Source organism: Felis catus, chromosome A1 (genome assembly GCF_018350175.1).
Source record: "Felis catus isolate Fca126 chromosome A1, F.catus_Fca126_mat1.0, whole genome shotgun sequence".
Classification (NCBI taxonomy): domain Eukaryota; kingdom Metazoa; phylum Chordata; class Mammalia; order Carnivora; family Felidae; genus Felis; species Felis catus.
Window position 1 is genome coordinate 227,711,656 of NC_058368.1, and position 19,776 is coordinate 227,731,431.

The following is a 19,776-nucleotide window of genomic DNA, read 5'->3' on the forward strand; positions in this document are numbered from 1 at the left end:
AAGCGACTGGCACAGGCCCAGGAGCAGGACCAAGGCAATCAAGGGCAGTGTCATTCCTCTGATAACCTCTCGGAGATTTGGGTCCAAAAGATCCTTGACTTCTACAAAGTAAGCAGTTCTGAACCTGCAGGGTCTATGAGAAAATCTTATGTCTACTGCGTTCCTTTGACGAGGATGTAAGAAGCAGATGCTACTCTTTAAGGAGGTATTCAAATCCCTCAGGCTGATGAAAGCACTGCTCTTCAATTAAAGACCTGTTGGGTGAAATTAGGGACTTACAGGTATGTGGACCAGTTTTGCGATGCCCACAGATTACTGACAGCAATTCCAGCGACTACACGATCATATGCGCTTTAGTGCAAACAGTATTTTAAAAGCTGTGCAAATGCAAACAATGAAATCTGTCATAAAAATAAAAAGGACTGGGGAAAAAAATTTAATGATGACATCCCTCTCAAGGGTCAATACAGATACTACCTGGAAAAGGATGACAATTATGCTGTTTACAAGGAAAACCTTTAAGGAAAAAGGAGTAACTATCAATTAGTCCTGGTATCATGACTTGAACCAGAAGCCCAGACAGTCACCTGTTTTTCTAGTAATTGAAAGGAAGATTTTCTAGCATCTTTGACAAGGCACTTCTTTAAACAGAAGTACATTGACAGATATATTAAACGCTTGCCAAACAACGGTAGTGGCTTGTCACTGTTTGAAACAAAGGTTTGTGATACCGTTTTTTTGTTTTTGGTTTTTGCTTTAAAAATATTCTCCTGTCCATGAAAAAAATTCAATGGGCTCAAATTAAGACAGATCAGTTCACTCATATTCATGGCTTACAACACAGTCCTATAAATGTTTCCACATTGCTAAGACTGAGCCTGTAACACAAACACTTGCTTGGACGGGTTATTTTGTCTGGAGCACAAGAATAAAAGGAGACCGTCAGTAATCACTGCCCATATTTCCCAGAAGCCATTATTTTTAACACATTATTCATCTTTTATTTTAAAAACATATTCAGTGATAGATCTGAACGGTGTTCTGTCACTACCTAGAGAGGAGTGAAGAGCAGTTATTAGCAAAACACGTACACAATTATCGCTGTCAATAACATAATTCTATAAAATGTTCACTCTTTTAACTCAAGATACCATTCTCATTCATCCTACGGTTATCCTAAAGCAAACTGCCAGTAATTAATAACTCAGAGTTCCTAAAATAGCACTGGCCCGCCCAAGGAGGAAAACAGGGAGGGAGACTTAGGGCGGATCTCTGAAGTGACACTTGGCGAGTTCTGAAACAACGCCGTGAGAGTGGCTTACCCTTCCTTGGCCCTTTCTCCCGACCAAGGCGGCCCTGGCTGCCGGGCCCCAGTGAGCCATGAGGCCTCCCCCTCCAGGCCTCATTTTAGCTTCCCTCTCCCTGCTCCTTTACCTTCTCGGCATCCTGTTCAAACAGCCTCAGCTGAAAGCACTGGTCCAGCTTCAGCTTCCTCACGTGCCACATCTGATGCAGGTGCTGCCGAGTTGAGTGCAGCCGGTCCAACATGGCAGACACCTTGGGTAGGAGGCTCTGCAGGTCCGCGTTGCCAGAGCCGGAGTTCTTTTTGGGAAAGCTGTCACTGCTCTGAATCCTCTGCAGCAGCTTCTGTCCCTCTAAATCCAAGTCTTCTATGGGGGCTTTAATCACCTTCTTCTTCAGCTGCGAATGCTCCTCGATCATATTCCGAGCCCCCTCTAAATCCTGAGGCAATTCCTTCTTGGCCAGGATGTCCTGAAGTTCCTCCAGCCGAGACAGCATGTGGGTCGCATTGCTAATGTAGTCTTCAAAAGCAACTCTGATTTCAATCCATTCTTCATGGTTGTACTCCAAGCAGCCATCAAACTCGGGGGTGAGCTGAGAAGGATCAACTACTTTGGTAAGGCCTTCTAAAGAGACCATATTTGTCTTAAGAGGAAAAAAAATCATGTATGAGAAGATAAACCAAGTCTACGTGGCCTTATCATAATGCAACCTGCAATACTTACTCAGAGATTTTCAAACTTAATCTATAGAAAACATACCTTGTTCTGGCCCCATAAAAAATAAATGTAGATGAAAGAAACATTACCAGTATAGTCAGTGAAAGATAAATCTAGTAGAGCAACACGTTAGTCAGAACTCCGAAAATTACAGGATATGTATTTCAGGAGAGCTAAAGAGCCTGGATTTCTTTCCAAGAATGTGGAAATTAACCCACTATCTTAGGCACAATTACCAGGAAATGTCTTAAATTGCAAAACAGAGCAGAGGATTTACCAATTTTACTTCATCAATGCACTCTTTCTCATGCACACCACTCTACCACCTCACTCCCAACAGAAAACACCGTAGAGGCCTCCTCCTATCTACCATCAAGCTAATGTCCTCCCTCTCAGGACAATGATTTGTGAGCTGGTCATTAAATGATAAACAGCGCTCCCACCGGACCACCATTACCACTCCCCCTGTCCTAACTTCACCTCCCATCACATAGTGGATGCTAGGATATGAACGGCTTTTTTAAATTTTACAGAATATACAGAAGTAGCCAGAAAGGGGGCGGAAACTCCTGTCACAAAGCTAAAGACAGAGGGAGAGTTTCATTCATTGCAATGATCTGCCACAGTTCTTAGTATAAGCGTTGCACTTTCCAATCTAACAGTGACGAAGTTTTCGTCCTTTACAATCTAAGCAAAAATCAGATTAACCTCACCCGACCTATACCACATGCTGCTGCAGGGTTACTACCAATACTGTGCCTCAAGGGAAACACAGGGAGTGGGAGAGGAGTCATGAAATGCAAAGACAAAGTGAAAGGAAAAAAAGATTTGTGGCCTAGAAGCAAAAAACAAAACAGAGAAAGGCTGGTTTAGCCCCACCTCTGTCACCTCCAGCCTTAGAGAGACTTAGGATTGCATCGACTCCAGGATGGCGGGCCTGAGAACCTGCAAAGAGCAACAAACTGAGCTCGAAAGACGGGCTGCTCCCAGCCCAGCGTGCTGGCCTGCAGTTGACTGTAGGTTCATTCCTGTCTCATTTGCTCAGACTTTTAATAACACCCACGGATCTAATCACTTCACAGAGAGAGGCCAAGGCTGGTAACAATGTAGAGACAATAAGCTCAGTAGAAAAGCCGGTACAGGTAACTTTAAAGGCCCAGAAGGAGAGATCAAAATTAGACCAGCAAAAACGTGCACGCATTATATTGCTAAACCGTTATTTCTGCTTAAAACGTGTGTAATTAAAGACAACCCGCTTTAAATTCTGTGTTAAGAAAATAATAAGACCCAATCAACTGTCATCCAAAATCACTCTTTACCGTGTGAAAATAAGGGCTTACTGGTTTCATCTTTTACCTAAATTTCTTGAATGTAGTTTCAAATTAAAACTAAACTCAGATATCAGATTGAAAATCAGTACCACGGAAGATTTTAAAATGTAAGTAACACCCGTGTGAAAACACTTTGAGAAGTTAACAGGTAACATAAAGCTTGAGAATTAATACTGTGTGATGTGCTTAATACTACTGTTGTTGTTTACCTTGTCGACACACATGAATACATCACTAAAACCTACTGTCTGGGCAAAGGTGCTAAGAGAAGCAATCTATTCAACCAAAAATCATTACATCTTATTAGAAAACACTCTATTACAGAACAGGGCATGAATCAATTTTCAAGCTGGCCAGAATACTTTCTTCCCATAACCATTTCATTACACAAACTGCACCAAAGCCTTGTCAGGGCCTTGGTAGCTGAAGGAGAGGTGTCAATGGGAAGGGAAGTTAAGTTAGCAGCAGGCTGAGGCTTTTGTTTTGTGCACCGTCTGGGAGACCGCGACCTTATGCGCGGTTGAATTTGGCACTCGGTGTCATTTTTAGAGGACTATCTCCCTTCTCATAAATGAGAGAGCTGATATATGAAATACCTAACAGATCACTCTCTCCATTTAGCAAGGACAAGGTAAAAACTCCATTTCTTCCGGACGTGTGAAGCTAGGAATGTCTCCACGATGTTCCCTTATTTCTAAGATGGAGGCAAGGATAACGAATCTGAGGCCACACAGAGCCACCAGGACTGGAAGGTAAAGCTATTTTATCAGGCGAAAAGGGAACCTTGTCCTATGCTACACACCCTGTACCTCAGCAGCCCCACCACCCAAAACCAAGAGGACTGGAGCCTGTATCTCCCTCGGGAAAAATAATCCAGTAGGATAACGGGATAAACGAACCCATTTTTGTTCTTTTACGCAATAACTAATTTTACATGCCACATGTAACAAGATGTGCAGCTCCCATTTAATATGTGGCTTTAAAAATCTGATATCTAAAATGAGGAGGAAAAGTCCACTTTCAAGAAACCACACCTATTGGTTTAATTGGTCTGGCTACACATGGAAGTTACCTCAAATTCAAATTTAGAACTGCCAAAATTAGTCCTCTGTTTCTGCCAAAAGTTGTCTGGCTTGATTATCAGGGCAACATGGATGCAACAGGGAAAGGACTCCTGCAGTATCTTCAGAAGAGGCTTAATGGAGTCCCACTTGGACCCACGCATGTCCACGATCACCGTGAATCCTCGCTTGCAGACTTCTTCACTAGAGAGAAAGAAAAAATAGATTTAAGCCACGCGACCCTTTCTCTGAGTCCCACCAGGTGAGGCTGACTCCTGTCTGTGGGGCTCCGTATAGTCAGGTGGGCTGGTGGGGAGGGAATTTCTCGTCTTTTGTGTATTAAGTGATCGCACCCATTGTCTAGTAACTATTACAGCAAAGGTCTCTGGTGAGCACCAGTGGGGACAGACCCCTGACAGGTGCACAGAGCCCAGGTGGGGAAGGTCACAGATCAAAGAACAGCAGTCGCAAGAGCCTCCCAGGTACGGAAACCACCCATCCCAGTGCACTGGAACTTTCCAATGTCCCATTTTGTCCCCTTTCACTGGCTCAGGCCTCTGAGCTATCTCGGAGGTTCCCTGAGGGTCCTTGGCACCCTTCTGGTGGGGTTTTGGTGGTAAACAGATTTTCATGGTGATACTGAGACTTATTTGTCTTTTTCACCGGGTTGCAGCAGTGACATACCAGCCCTCAGCACGCCCCTCCGCATTCTGGCAAGTTTAAACAAACAAAAAAGCCAGTTGCTCATAATTATTAGTAGCTCTATTAAATCTCAACCCCTGGGTACATGGGAAATATATGTAATGCACTTCTGTAATAAAGAATATCCAGAGTTAAATCGCCCTTGAAGATAGGTTACAAATCCTCAGTCACACTCGGTGAGAACTCCGGTGTTCATGCAGAAGCTCTCCAGAGACTTCGGAGCAGGCTAACCCTTGCGGAAGGGCCGTCATCCTAGCTGTCTTGTGGTGGACACACGCAGTCCGTGCAGGCGGCTGATCCCGGTCAGACATGAGCCAGATTGTGACCGCCGCTGAGGTCACCTGGAATCACACCTACGACCCCAACTGCGCGGTGACTAACTTGGGTTTTCACCCAACGTGAACGTACGGGCCTACAGGAAAGACACCTGACATTTCCCTGTCTCGGGTAATCACCTGAGAAACTAGTAACCATTTACAGTTATAAATTCATACAGTTACAGTTCATAAATTAAAACTCAAGAGAACTAATTGCTACCATTTACGTGAAGTTAAAAAGCGAAAATAAATTAAGTCAAAACTAAAACCAATTGCTGGGCTGCCTGGGTGGCTCAGGCGGCTGGGCGTCTGACTCTTGATACTGGTTCAGGTCATGATCCCAGGGTCGTGGGATCGAGCCCCGAGTCGGGCTCCATGCTGAGCGTGGAGCCTGCTTCACACTCTCTCTCGCCCTCTGCCCCTCTCCCCTGCTTGCGCTCTCTCTCAAACAAACAAACAAACAAACAAACAAAAAAACCAGTTTCATGTTCTACTGCATAAGTTCATCCTCTACCTTCCCCTCCCCCTCCCCACATGAACGCGTGCGTATAGACACCATTCCTTATCTTGATGCATCAGAGTAGCCGTTGTTCCCAATTTCACAGATGCAAAGTTCCTGTCACAGCTACATCCATGTAACAGGCGTGTCACAAAACATTCCAAACAGTCTGTGGAGACAGACCCTGCGTGGGTGGTGGCACAGGCCCCAGAAACATGGTGTGGAAATCCACCAAGAGATGACAAGGCTGATCAGCGGCCTAGCTTCTCACTCAGAGGTGGAAACTGCTAGGAATGCTTTGATGCACTTCCGTCTACAACTGCACGTGAATAAAAACTCCTAATGAGTTAACACTCGGCTCACACGACCCTCCTGGTATCATGTCTCCCTGTCTCGAGTAGGTCCCGGGCCACAAACGAGAGAACAGCACAGGCCTCCTTCACAAATCCTAGAAGCAAACGGGGCTTCCAGAAATGTCTCCCAAAATCTCCCAAGTCACCGGGAGCATTCCGGACTTCTTCGGGCTCTGCCTGAGCAGAGGGAGCCTGCCCCAGCGGGACGTCCCACTGCGGACACTCTACCTGCAGCCACACAACAAAGGAGGGCGACTGTGCAGTGCAGCCGGGCCCTTCGGGCCTCAGTGGGTGCCGTCTGCCGGGCTGCACTCGGGGCATCGGCCCTCACCACATCAGGGCCAGTTCTCCGGCAGCCTGTGCCTCTCCTCACAGAGCGCTACGCAGCGTGCACAGAAAACCGCACCCTCCGCTTGAAAGGGGCTGAAAGGGAATCCGGAATAACTCCAGGCTCAACGACAGGAACAAGTCAGGGAACACCACAACCAGAAGATACTTGAGCTGGCCCAGTTTACAAAAGGACTCACTATCCACCCTCCTCCACAATAAACCAACCACATAGTGGCTTTTCAAGTAATGAAACAGCACGTGAACTGGGCTGGGAGTGCACATCCTTACAATCTGTCTCTTTACCCAGTTAAAAGCCAGTCCTTATTAAGAAAGCAGTGACTTGTGGAGCACCCGGGTGGCTCAGTCAGTTGAACATCTGACTCTTGTTCTTGGCTCAGGTCATGATCTCACGGTTCCTGAGATCGAGCCCCGCATCGGACTCCACGTCTCCAGTGGAGAGCCTGCCTGGAATTCTCTCTCTCCCTCTCTCTCTGCCTCTCCCCCACTCGTTCTCTCTTCTCTCTCAAAACAAACAAACATGGAGAGAAAAAAAAAAAAAAAGGAAAAAAAGAAAGGAAGATTTGCAGGCTCCCAAACCCAGGTGTATTTATGAGCAGCTAACCAATGCGGGCAGCTGTGCACAAGGGAAGGGGTCCACGAGGCCCTTCCCGGAAGACAGCGCTCATGGGAAAGTGCGGCCGTCAACCAGTTACTTCAGCAGTTTCACCTAAGAGCCTCATTTTATCTGTGAGATAAGGCAATTTTAGATACAAGTAAGGTCCCTTCTCAATGCTGGTCTCTGAAAGAGAGAAACGCTCTTCAGTTTCTAGACGAAGAAAGTAGCTTTTTATGTGAATGTTCATGAATGTATCGGTCAAAAGTCTTCACATTACTTCACCAGTTACAAGAGAGTTGAGGTGATTTATCCATGGAGCCACTATAAATCATTCTAAAGAAGGTAAGATGATCTAGAACATAATTAGTTGCGTGTATTTCAAACAATAAGAGCAATAAACACCTAGAGATGTACCAAGACTGAGGTTATTCTCATCACTGTGTGGGAATCCCAATTACACCAGCAAGAATTTCTAGTGAGACTTGTTTCTCCTACACACAGTTAATGGAAAATTTCCTTGCAAACTAATTCCATGACATTTACTCTATTACTTCAATTGCTTAAAAAAAAAAGGGGGGGGGGAGGAAGGGCAGAGAAGGTGACCCAAGTAATCCTCAAACTCCTCAGCACTGCTCAGCTCACTTCGTGTTGATCTTCGAGGGCCACCTTTTAAGAGGCATGTGCAGAAGAAAAACAAGATAACCCAGCTCTAGAGCACACATCCAAACAAAAAATAAAGGAAGGAAAACGGAAGAGCGTGTAGAGATGATGGAGATTATCGGACTGTTTCTGAGGTAGCGACCCTGTGTCAGGCGTTGCCCTGGGCACGGACGTTAAGTATCCTCAGTCATTACTCACAATGATCCCACGTTACTACCACATTCTGTACATCAGAAAACTGATGAAAGTAATGTGCTTGGGACATGTCACAGCTGGTCCGGCTCTGCTGCCCGTGCTGTTTGGATGGCACACTTCTCCACATCCGGGAATGCAGGGCCCTGAGACTGCCCAGCTTGAGGGACAGCAAAAGGTAGCTACCTTCACATCCCAGAAACCACCAGGAGTAACGGACAGGTAAAAGAAGTCTCACGACTCCCAGAATGATTCACGCCACTCTGAAACTATAGCAACAGATAATCAGAGTTAAACGCAAGCAAACCCACCAGTGGAAAAAATCTGCACACCGTTAGTCTGAGAGTGGTTTTATGGACCCTCCTGTTTGGCTAAACCAGAACAATGTTCCTGCTACCCAGCACTCCAGGGAGACAGAGCAGCTCATGTCTGGTCCGGGTAGGTCCACGCAAGGGGCACAGAGGACTCATTTTCTTGTCCCCTTTCTCTATTTGGACCACTGTGAAATTTGCCCACTATCACTTGAGAAATGGGTCATTTACACGTTCATCCCACTCATCTCATCATTTACCAAGTCAGGCAAAGGATGTTTCCTGTCACTGGGAATCATAAATACAAAAGCAAACCCAGGCAATGAAACAAAGTGACTGTGCTCAACAGCAGAAGGTTCACCCTTCAATACGCTTCAGTATCTGTAAGTGAAATGACAGGATTCTTGGGGTTTTTTATAAAATATTCTGGGGGGGGGGGGGTCAGAGAAAAACAAGACTGACAAAATCTGATCATCACTGAAGCTGGAGCTCGCTACACTATTCTCACTACTTTTGTATACGCTCACAATTTTCCACGACCAAGTTTGGTAGGTTTAGGTGGGTCAGGCAGATGACCCAAAATACACGTGGATCAATTTTTTTTTTTACAATGTCAGTGAAATAAAACCAATTTTAATATTTACAATCGACACAGATTTTAAAACCAGATAGCAAGTTGCCAAAGTTACACACAGCCATTCCACTATGTTAATGTTTTCAAAACTAAGCTGGATATATGCCAAATTCAGCTTTCTTATTATACTATGTGATGAGCATCACTTTGGTTGGCAGAGATTTATTTTTTACACCGTCCTCTGAATTTGTTTCTTCTTCCACCATGAGTCCAGTACCGAGCACACAGAAGAACTCCGTAAATGGTGCTCGTCAACTGTAAGTGCTATTTATAAATGATAGCGAGTAGACCAAAACTTCTAAACCCCTTTCTAACTCACGGTGTCAACAGTTCAACAGCCCAAGAAAATACCAGAGTAGGAGGAAAGAGTGAGCTCTTCCATACATCACTTTGTCCTTGACGATGCAAAGTGACTGCTGTCTCCTAAAGGATGCCCAAGCAGGAAAACCCACCAACTTCCTCAGCAGGCCAGACCGTCAACAGCAAAAGCTGACTTTCCTCAGCCACAGCAAGGATGGGTTACAAATGGGCACTGCTGTCTTCCTTTGTTGGTGTCAACCTAAATAGGCCAGGAGTGTCCCAACCCACGTGCTGTGGCAGATCCATGACAGTCACCTCCACCTTTGAGAACCCATTAATGCTGCTACTGACCAGCTCTCATCATTCTCTTGCATAACACGTTCATTAATGTGACTGTCTACTGTAGCCTATATAATGACCGAGTTCTCCTCCACACGTCCTCGTTTGGCCTCCTTGTATTCCGGCACGCGGATTATGCCCCTTTTAGCACATGCCTTTCCTTTTCCTCACAGGGAAACACCCCTCCAACCCAAACACACGCAATCTCTTTTCTGCAGACATGCCTAAATCCCTGGACTATATCACAGCGGTATTCTTTTTCCAAAAAAAATCACCTGGAAAATACAGCTTTGCCTGTTCTTAGTGTTCTTCAGAATCCACACTAAACCACCCTATCACTAATGGGGTCTCCAACTGAATGGGGATTCCCAAACGTGGCATATCACCTGGTAAAGATTTTTAAAGCCCCACCAAACATCATGCCACAAAATCAAGAGAATACTTTTAAGAAACTGAAGCTCACGGGTACCTGGGTAGCTCAGTCAGTTAAGCATCTGGCTCTGGATTTCGCTCGGGTCATGATCTCACAGTTCACGAGTTCGAGCCCCGCATCACGCTCCATGCTGATAGCGTGGATCCTGCGTGGGATTCTCTTTCTCCCTGCCCCTCCTCCATTCACACACACTCACTCTCTCCCTCTCTCAAAATAAATAAATTCACTTTGAAAAAAGAAAAAAAAAAAAAAAAAAGCCCTGAAGCTGAGCCTGAAGACAAACACATTTTTAGAAACAGCATTCCATTTCTGGTCTTACAGCGCACTGCGTGCTGGTACCAGATTCACCGAGGACCGTCCACCTCCAGCACCACATCCTAATCCCAGCCTCGTGGGCGTCCCAACTCCATCACCTCCACACGAAGCTCTTCAAGCAAGACACATGCTTCTCATCTCCACACCCAGAAGTGCTGTATACAGGACAGAATGGTCACAAAATGGAAATAAGGATCAAGGGGCGCCTAGGTGGCCCAGTCAGCTGAGCATCCAACCTCAGCTCAGGTCATGCATCGTCTCACAGCTCATGAGTTCAAGCCCCACACGGGGCTCACTGCTGTCACTGCAGAGCCCGCTTCAGATCCTCTGTCCCCCTCTCTCTTTGCCCCTCCTCTGCTTGTGCTCTCTCTCAAAAACAAATGTTAAAACAAAACAAAACAAAACAAAACAGAGTCTTTAAAATAAAAAGGGAGAAAGATCATGATTTTAGTTCTGTACTGTTTCGTCTGCTTGGAAGTCAAGTCACATGTCTTGGGACGGTGGCAACACTGAGTAACCACGAACCACACGGAACTTACCTAGGGATACAGGCTAGATACGAAATCAGTCTCCTGAGGTCCTCCTGTCGTATTCTATCATGATTGCTGCGGGCTGGAAACGTTAAAATGGGACCTCCACGTTTATCTCTGCCACCTGAAAAACAAACATTTGGAGCACACTTAGACAGAAACAGAGAGGACAGGACTCTTCATGCCACCGGAGGTCCATTGTTGTCACCGAACCACTCATGCAATGCTGTTCTCCACCAACTGCATGGCCAGGAAGGACGGAGCAAAAGGCAAGAGCCCTTGCTTTGGTGGAGACGTGGATGGGCTACTTCATCCCCTCCCAGGATTCTGAAGAAGAACATGTCTGAGTGCTGCCTGTCACCTGGGAAGCCATCACAGAAGGCCCCGTCTTTGTCTTCCTGCGTGCTTCCTGCTTTCTTTAACTTTACGTCTGCAGGGAACACATTTCCACACACATGTGCTTCATTCACCTTAAACCAGCGCCTCCCCACATCTCACCTCTTGTTCTCCTCCACGCTGCCCCCATCCTGCCCTCCCCAGCATGCTAAGCTCTCAACCAAACTGGGTTGTAGGTCTTGCAAGAAAGAGACAGAATGGTCTCCAAACGTTATCCTGGATGATGACTTTCTATAATCTGGGATCTAGGGCATCTTCCCCGTTCCAGGGCAGTACCTGACCCCAGCAGTCAAGCTTCACCAACCTCTCACACAAAGCCACACACACACACACACACACACACACACACACACACACACACACACACAGATTGATTGGCATTTAAGAATGTTACAACAGAACTAAGTTACCTTAAGGTGTTTAGAAAAATTATGTCACATACTAAGTACAAACCTCGGGTGACAGGCAGGTGTGGCCCTCATTAACACACTGAAAATCCTAATGAAGTCTGTTGGTATCACTCAACATTTTTGGTGAAATTTCTAGATATATTTTATTACTTCTCTCACTGTTTCCACAAATTACAACAGAGAAGGAAAATCTAGCCTTCCCAAGCAGATCCTTCCTTAGTTTTACAGCTCTGGTCATCTATCTGTCTTCAGAGGAATGGCAGTAAGATCTCAAAATTCAAGTCACAACATGAAACTGTTAATTATTTTCTCATCTTATTTACTTCATCAGCAGAGGTAAAATTAAAAAGCAAGCAAACAAACACTAACAACAGAAAGCCAGATTCTTTCTTTTTAGAAAAGCCAAAGAAGTGTTCAGCACAAGATGTTGGAATTTTAAAAACACATTTCACCAATTTGGGTTTTTACCATTTCCTAGAATGATTAATAGTGCCTCTCAACAATAATGAAACTCAATTCTGATTCTGAACGCTTAAAATGATCCACATGTACTATTTGGTCATGCAATCCAGAAAAGTGTTGTTATTTACAAATCCAGTAATTCAAGTATTAAATGGGAACAATACTAAATCATAGCCACTGATACATGCTACATATGGATTCCAGTCCTTAACATACGGGCTTGGATTTCAACATCATGACGACCGCATTAAGAGGTTTTATCATTCCAGCTTTATAATTAAAGATACTAAAGCTTCAATAAGGATGGGGGGAGGGGTGCTGGCTGGCTCAGTCAGAAGTGCCCAGAACTTCTGGTCTAGGGGTCATGAGTTTGAGTCCCACATTTAGTGTAGAGATTACTTAAAATAAACAAGTGAAATTAAAAAAAAAAAAAAAAAAAAAAAAAAAAAAAAGACAAGGGGGCTATGCCACATGGTCACATCTGGGTACTTTGCCCTGACAAGAACTTACAAAATTTTTCACACTAGTAGCTTTAATTCTCTCTAAAGTAGCAAAAATGTGCAGAAGGAGAACTGAATGATGGTCCTAAGCTTCTTTATGAACAAAAGGTACTATTAAAAGTAAGAAGCAGTACTGTTATAAATGCCAGAATGTCATCACCAAGTAACCTTCTGAAATATCAGACAGTATTTTTAGGGTAATACTAATGAGGGCCAATGGTATTTTGGGGGATTACCGCTTATCCCCAGGATAAGACAGGCAACGACTTCAGTATTTTTTTTCTTTTTTTTTGGTCTCCCAACATCTTTGATAGTTTTCAAAAGAGAATCAATCTCCTTGGTCAAAAATACTGCAGATCCACATACAGAAATTTGAGTTCTTAAAAATGTACTAGGATATTTGGCTGAAAACATTCACCCCACTTTCAGTAAAGAGAATAGCATCTAACATCTTCCTGGACCAACATTCTGAACTTTTTAAATGCAAAACAATATTTGATTCAGCAGAGAGACTAGATGACCGTGACCCATGATCAACTCCTCCCTCTGGGTCATCGTATCTCACAAAGCAAGCAAGGCCATATGCGCCACCATGGGCGCCAAAAGTTGGACCCAAAACCGCCCATCAAAGACACTCATGTGGGAAAGTGCCATTCTGCTCACCGAGAAGTAAATGCCAAGTGTGAGGAGTCCTGACCGCCTCTGTTCTGCTTCACCTGTCATCCAGATTCCCCTCAAGCTGGCAGCACTAAGGAAGAGTCCCCTGAGACTCGCCAGAAAGCTCATCCCCCAACTAGGCTCTCACTTGTGTCCTAAAAAAAAACCTTATTTACACCCAAACTTGAACTTTAAGAGCAAAAAAAATACTCACTTTATCTTTTTCCTTTTCCCATAACAGAGCTTCAGAAAACTCACCGGGATAGTTTTAAAACTTCAACAAAAGTCACTTATGAAGTAAAAACTACATATTCTCTATTTAAGTAATAATTGTTTTCACCTGCTAACCTCCCTGCATCGGGGTGCATCTTCCAATCTGTGGTGTGTCAGCGACAGGCAGATGTCAATCACCCATCTGCTGACCACAACCCCTCCCAAGAAGTTAAAAAAAAAAAAAATCTTAGAACCCATGAAACACAGTATCAAAGAAGCACCGTGAGCCTCTAACGGGCTTAAAATCATTGCCACATACGCCTGTTTGGATTATACTCTCCAAGATTTAACCTGGTGCCAGTGTCACAAATGCAGAAGATACACCACAGGAACACTGTCTGGGTTATGAAGCAGAATTACAACTGTAAAGTTCTTGTTCCTGAACCAGTAACAAGAATGATGCTCTAACTCAGCAAAGCTTCACTTACCGGATGTACGAGTGTGTATCTGACGTTGACCTGCAGCCTCAGGGACAGGCAGGTGGGACACGTCAGTCCTAGTTTATAGACGGGAAACGCAGTGCCTTAGTTTCTACAGGGAAAAGCAAAGGGCAGGAAATCCATTTCCTGCACGATTTCCTGCACGTACCAATGTCCAGGATGTCTAAGAATGAATGGGTCACAGTCCCTGGATTGCTACGTGTCTATAATCAAAAACGAACAGCTTGTTAAGGATTGCCTATCCAAATGCTGTGTTAATTAAAAAAAAAAAAAAAAAAAAACAGAATAAGAAAGAAAAAGAAAGTATAGTTTTTGTTCCTAATGACACTGTTGTATGTTCAATTCCTACAAAAACTGTCCTTCCTCTCCCCGTTCTCCATTTTATTTCTGTAAGGCACCTCTCACCTTGTGGTAAGCTATGGGGTTTACACAATCTTTTTGTTTGTCTGTGTCGCTGACTAAATGGAAGCTCTATGGAGGCAGGTGTTGTTTGTTCCCTCACTGACATCAGTATATACTTTCAAGGCCGAGGAAGACACTGGAACAAAAAGTACACTCAATAAATCAGTATTTGCGGAATGAATGGATTCTACACGAAGTGAATTAAAAATACCTACTGTCGGATATCAGGAAGTTAAAAACAGATGTGCCTAATGAACATTCCTATAGAAACACAGATGCTAAGGTTCCTGTCCACATGGGAAAGAAGGCTGAGGAAGTCCGGCATTATAGCTTCAAGTGTCTGTGTGACACTTCCTAAAACCCAGAGACACTTATTTTCTTGTCTAAAAGGTGACACTCCAGGGGACATGGGCTCTGGAGCAGCGTGGCCCAGAATGACCACAAAAGCAGCTGGATTCAGAGCTGCCTCTTCTTCTTTACATCAATTAGGAACTCACCTTTCATCCAGTTAGAATAAACTTCTCTTGTAAGGAAGGCATACTTACTTTGAGGAATATCATGTAAATCTCAGTGAATCAACTATATTTCTCTCTGTATGGTCCTTATTTGAATTTCTGGATTACAGCCCCAGTGAAAAGGATTCTTTACACCCCCATCCCCCAAGGAGCAGGCTAACTCACAGCAGATCACGAAAAGCAGATTTTACAAAGGAAAGCTCAGAAAAGGCATGATTTGTGAGAAATTGTGGCTCCCATGAATTAAGTCTGCCATCAACTAACCAAACTCTGTCACGAGGTACCCACTGCCCCCCACCTCGCTCTAGGAGCAGCCAAGGCCCACACTGGCTCCACAGCCCCCTACGTTCACATGCTTGCCTCCTGCAGCCAAGTCCTGACAACTAGAAACCGGTTTACAGAGTATTTCAAAGGAAGACTCTACAGGGACTCTGGATGCAGCACTTGGAAAGCCTCTGGCAATACCCAGCTCTCTGGTCTGTCATTATGGCTTCGGACTGTGCCAGATGCCAACGCAATACCCAAGATGGACGGGAGGTACCCCCTTCCCTTTCCAGAAAATGTAGAACTCTGCAAAACTGAACCAAGAGGAACAGTGGTGAGTAGTCCAATAGGAACAGCAAACCTCTGGCCAATCAAATCCTACTCTCACTTGCAAAGGTGACTGATGTTCACTTTGCCATCCCCAGAACAATTTCTTCCAAAAAAAGCAACCCTAATGTCTATCAGCAGGCAACAGACTGAACCAAGTATGGTACAGACACACACCAACAGAGTTCATACAACTGTAAAAGGGTGTGGCCCCTCTGTACTAAGTCTCCCTTCTCCAGACTACTGGTTCAGTGAAACAGCACGCAGAAAAAATGGTGCATGGCTACATTACTATTTCCCTCCGGGAGGGGAGGGGAGAACAGATGGAGAGAAAGAAGTGCTCATATTTTACAAGGGTAAGGAAAAAAAACAAAAACAAAAACAAAAACTAAAGAAAACAAAAACAAAAACAGGTTTCCTCTGGTGGAGGGAAGGTACAGTAGAAAAGGCAGGGAGAGAAACATTTCTCTGTACTTTAACTTTTTTTAGATCTTAAGCCTGGAATGATGTGCACATTGAAGCAAGACGGGGTGGTTGTTTTTTTAAGCTTTAAAAATGTAAAATGAAATGAAACAAATGATCTGGAGTTTCAAGTTGGCAGTAACTTGCCGCACAGAGACAATCCCATATTCTACGGGCTTTCATGACACAGCAGCAGGACTGTATGTTCCCAGGGGCATATACCCTTAGGACAATAAAACAAGAACAAAAGTATCAAATTACATTCAGGGTCTCATAGTGTAGCAGTAACATCAGCATTACAATGTAAACATGCAATTATGTTGATGAGGGCAGGCACTAAGATTTTCACTATAAAGAAAAGGAGACACAAATGTAAAATCAAAGAAACATATGATACCTGTAATCCTAAATTTGGATTAGAAACTTTAGTATAAAGTCATGACATCTTTTCTTATTAAGGAAATATACATATACACACAATATATATACACATATTGCCTGGATGTGTCCACGGGGGGAGCAGAGATAGTAACCCACTCAACCCCAAGAATATGACCCACGCCAAAGTTGGACGTTCAACCAACAGAGCCACTTAGGTGCCCCAGAGAAGAGAAAAATTTAACTTCATAAGAGATGAAAAAAACTGTAATTGAAACACATCAAATATTAAAAATCACAGGTGTTTTTTTTTTATCAGTCTGAAATGACTAACGGTCATTTTACATTCGTCTGAAAACTGATAAGAATCAATCATTTTTCCTGCTTTTCTTGTATTAACTGTGTTCTCAGGGTAACCAAGAAACTGATGAAGGGACACTTCCCTTGTAGAATATCCAAACCGATAAAGAACAAAGGATGTGGGGTGCCTGGGTGGCTCTGTCAGTTAAGCACCCAACTCACAATTTTGGCTCAGGTCACAATCTTGTGGTCATAAGATTGTGCCCTGAGTCGGGTGAGTGTGGAGCCTGCTTAGGATTCTCTCTCTTCCTCTCCCTCGGCCCCTCCCCTGCTTATAGGTGCACGAATGCTCTCTCCCTCTCCCTCTCCCTCTCCCAAAAAAAAAAAAAAAAAAAAAAAAGGATGCAATTAGAATGTCACCATTTTGCATTACATAATGAACTGTAATAAAATACCAGATTCTAAACCATGATCATCAATGAATGCTTAACATCAAAGAAAAAGAAACAGCCAACCCCCACCCCACCCTGCACCACACACAAATACAACTCCCAGTAGGACTACCCACTACCACCCAGTAAGGATTCTTGATTTTTGCCTTCTTCCTGCAAAATCTAAGCTAGGTCTGATCAAACCTCAAGACCCAGCTCCTAGTTTACAGGAAAGACAGGGGAAGGAGAGCATAGTAACTGACCACCCACAGGTGCAACCAGCAAAAGCTACAATGTAGGGAACTCTACAGGAAAACACCATTTCCTCACCTAATAATTAACACAGGGGATAAGATAAATACAAGGATAAGGAGTAAGAACCTATAGATTGAGAGAAACAGTCAGAAGAACCAATTGCAATGTATATCCTGTAAAACAAATTGTGAGACAAGCAAGGATATTTGAATATTGCCTGGCCTCTTTTTATATTAAAGAATTACTGCCCATTTTTTAAAGCCATTAATCGTACTGAGGTTTTTTTAAAGGAATATAGATGAGTGACCCATGGATTCTTGGAAATTCATTATACTATTCTCTCTCCTTTTGGATGCTGAAATGTTTTATGATAAAAAGGGGGAAAAAGTGTTCTTAACTCTGGTGGTGGTCAGTGAATTCTTTTGAGGTCCAAACCCCAATGGCATAGGAATCACATTAGTGGTTGAGCATACATATACATGGTATATATTATATATTAACATATACATTAAATAAAATGTTAAATATAAACTATAAAACACTTCTTTTATTGCCCCTACTTCTGACCTGAAGCATGAAATCAGGTTTGTCATCTAACCTCATTTAACACACCGTCTGCAGGAGCTGGTAAGTACTTTGCTGTCTTACATATGTGCAGTGAGGGCTGCTTTTTACAGTAGCTGGCAAGGAGACTGAGGATCAGAAATATTCAAGTTCAAAGAATCCCTACTGGGTTTTTTGGTTTTTTTTTTTTTTTTTTAGAGATTTTGACCTAATAAGTAACTCCCAGAATCACTGATCTTTTGGCCTGCTTTTTCAAAGCCCTGGTTATTCCATTTAGATTTAATTTACTAAAAACTACTCATATGGAGAGCTTTTACAAATGCACCACAATAAATATCCCCTAATACTTTTAAAAACAGGATCAGAGCAAGAAGTAGACTGGCAGTTGGGAGCCCAGCAGTAGAGGAAATAGGGACCGGGTAGGGGCTCTTTCGGAGGTAATCAAAGTGTTCCGGGATTAGACCATGGTGATGGTTTCACAACCTTGTGAATACCCTAAAATCCACCAAATCATATACGTTTAAAGGACAGATTTTATGGTATGTGGATTATATCTCAATAAAACAGATTTTACTAAACAGGAGTAGAGGTAAAAATTTTTCAGAAGTTTACTCCTTCATTGTCAACCTTTCACATAAAAAAAATCACCATGCAAAAGTAACAAATTTGTTTTTAAGTTAGTGCTTTTTTTCCATTTTTCCTTCCTAAGCAAAATAACAGCAAGCCTAAGAAAATCAGCAAATGATATCATGCTAACATAACTCGCCAATTCTGGTTATAAAGTAGGAAATACTCTACAATTGTGGTGGCACCCACCAATCATTTCCCTGACACAGCTGGTGACTACCGTCTCTAATATTTTTAAAGTTCTGTACTAGTTTGCTACAGTGAACTTCCCTCCCCACTAAAAAGACCCAATTTTAATTAACTCTGAAGAATTTAAGGCTTGAGTAGTCAGGATAAACTCTGAAAGACAAATGACTTTATTCCTTCAATTAGTTTAAGGGGAAATAGTTTCAGCTTTGATAGTAACTTAGATAAAAACAACAACAACAACAACAACAACATCAAATGAGGGGTACCTAAGTGGCTTAGTCGGTTAAGCATCTGACTTTGATCTAGCTCAGGTCATGATCTCATCGTTTGTGGGATCGAGCCCCACAATGGGCTCTGCACTGATAGCGTGGAGCCTGTTTGGGATTCTCCTTCTCTCTCCCTCTCTCTCCACACCTGCCCCACCCCCTGCTTGTTCTCTCAAAATAAATAAAGCCTTAAAAAAAGGAAACATCAGGGGCGCCTGGGTGGTGCAGTCGGTTAAGCGTCCGACTTCAGCCAGGTCACGATCTCGCGGTCCGTGAGTTCGAGCCCCGCGTCAGGCTCTGGGCTGATGGCTCGGAGCCTGGAGCCTGTTTCCGATTCTGTGTCTCTCTCTCTCTCTGCCCCTCCCCCGTTCATGCTCTGTCTCTCTCTGTCCCAAAAATAAATTTAAAAAAAAGTTGAAAAAGAAAAAAAGGAAACATCAAATGAGATATCCTGTATTAAGAGCCTAATAAGGAATGAGTATAAATAAAAATCAGCAACCCTAGCCTCCCGTTCTTTACGTGCCTGTCTCCAGGAGCTTAACCAAAGAATCAAGCTCTCTCACCTCAGATCACCTTTAAAAATAAAGAACTGAGGAACATGTGGAACTGGCTTTGAGCCTTCTTACTGATGCCTCTATTATTTATAAGCAGAGGCTTCTCATTATATTAACTTTAAAGTCCATCTGTAAGCTACAAATCAGGAATTGACAAACT

General features: G+C 43.5%; 1 protein-coding gene across 7 annotated transcripts in view; it reads right to left on the reverse strand.

Annotated features, from left to right (window-relative positions):
* Positions 1-19,776, reverse strand: part of TRIO (trio Rho guanine nucleotide exchange factor) — a 354,620-nt gene that overhangs the window by 212,377 nt on the left and 122,467 nt on the right. For all 7 annotated transcript variants that reach the window (XM_023239465.2, XM_045038713.1, XM_045038715.1 and 4 more), the window contains exons 3-5: positions 10,954-11,068; positions 4,425-4,617; positions 1,435-1,947 (exon numbers count right to left, since the gene is read on the reverse strand). In XM_023239465.2, coding sequence (XP_023095233.2) covers positions 1,435-1,947; positions 4,425-4,617; positions 10,954-11,068 — 821 coding nt within the window. The remainder of the gene's footprint in view (positions 1-1,434; positions 1,948-4,424; positions 4,618-10,953; positions 11,069-19,776) is intronic.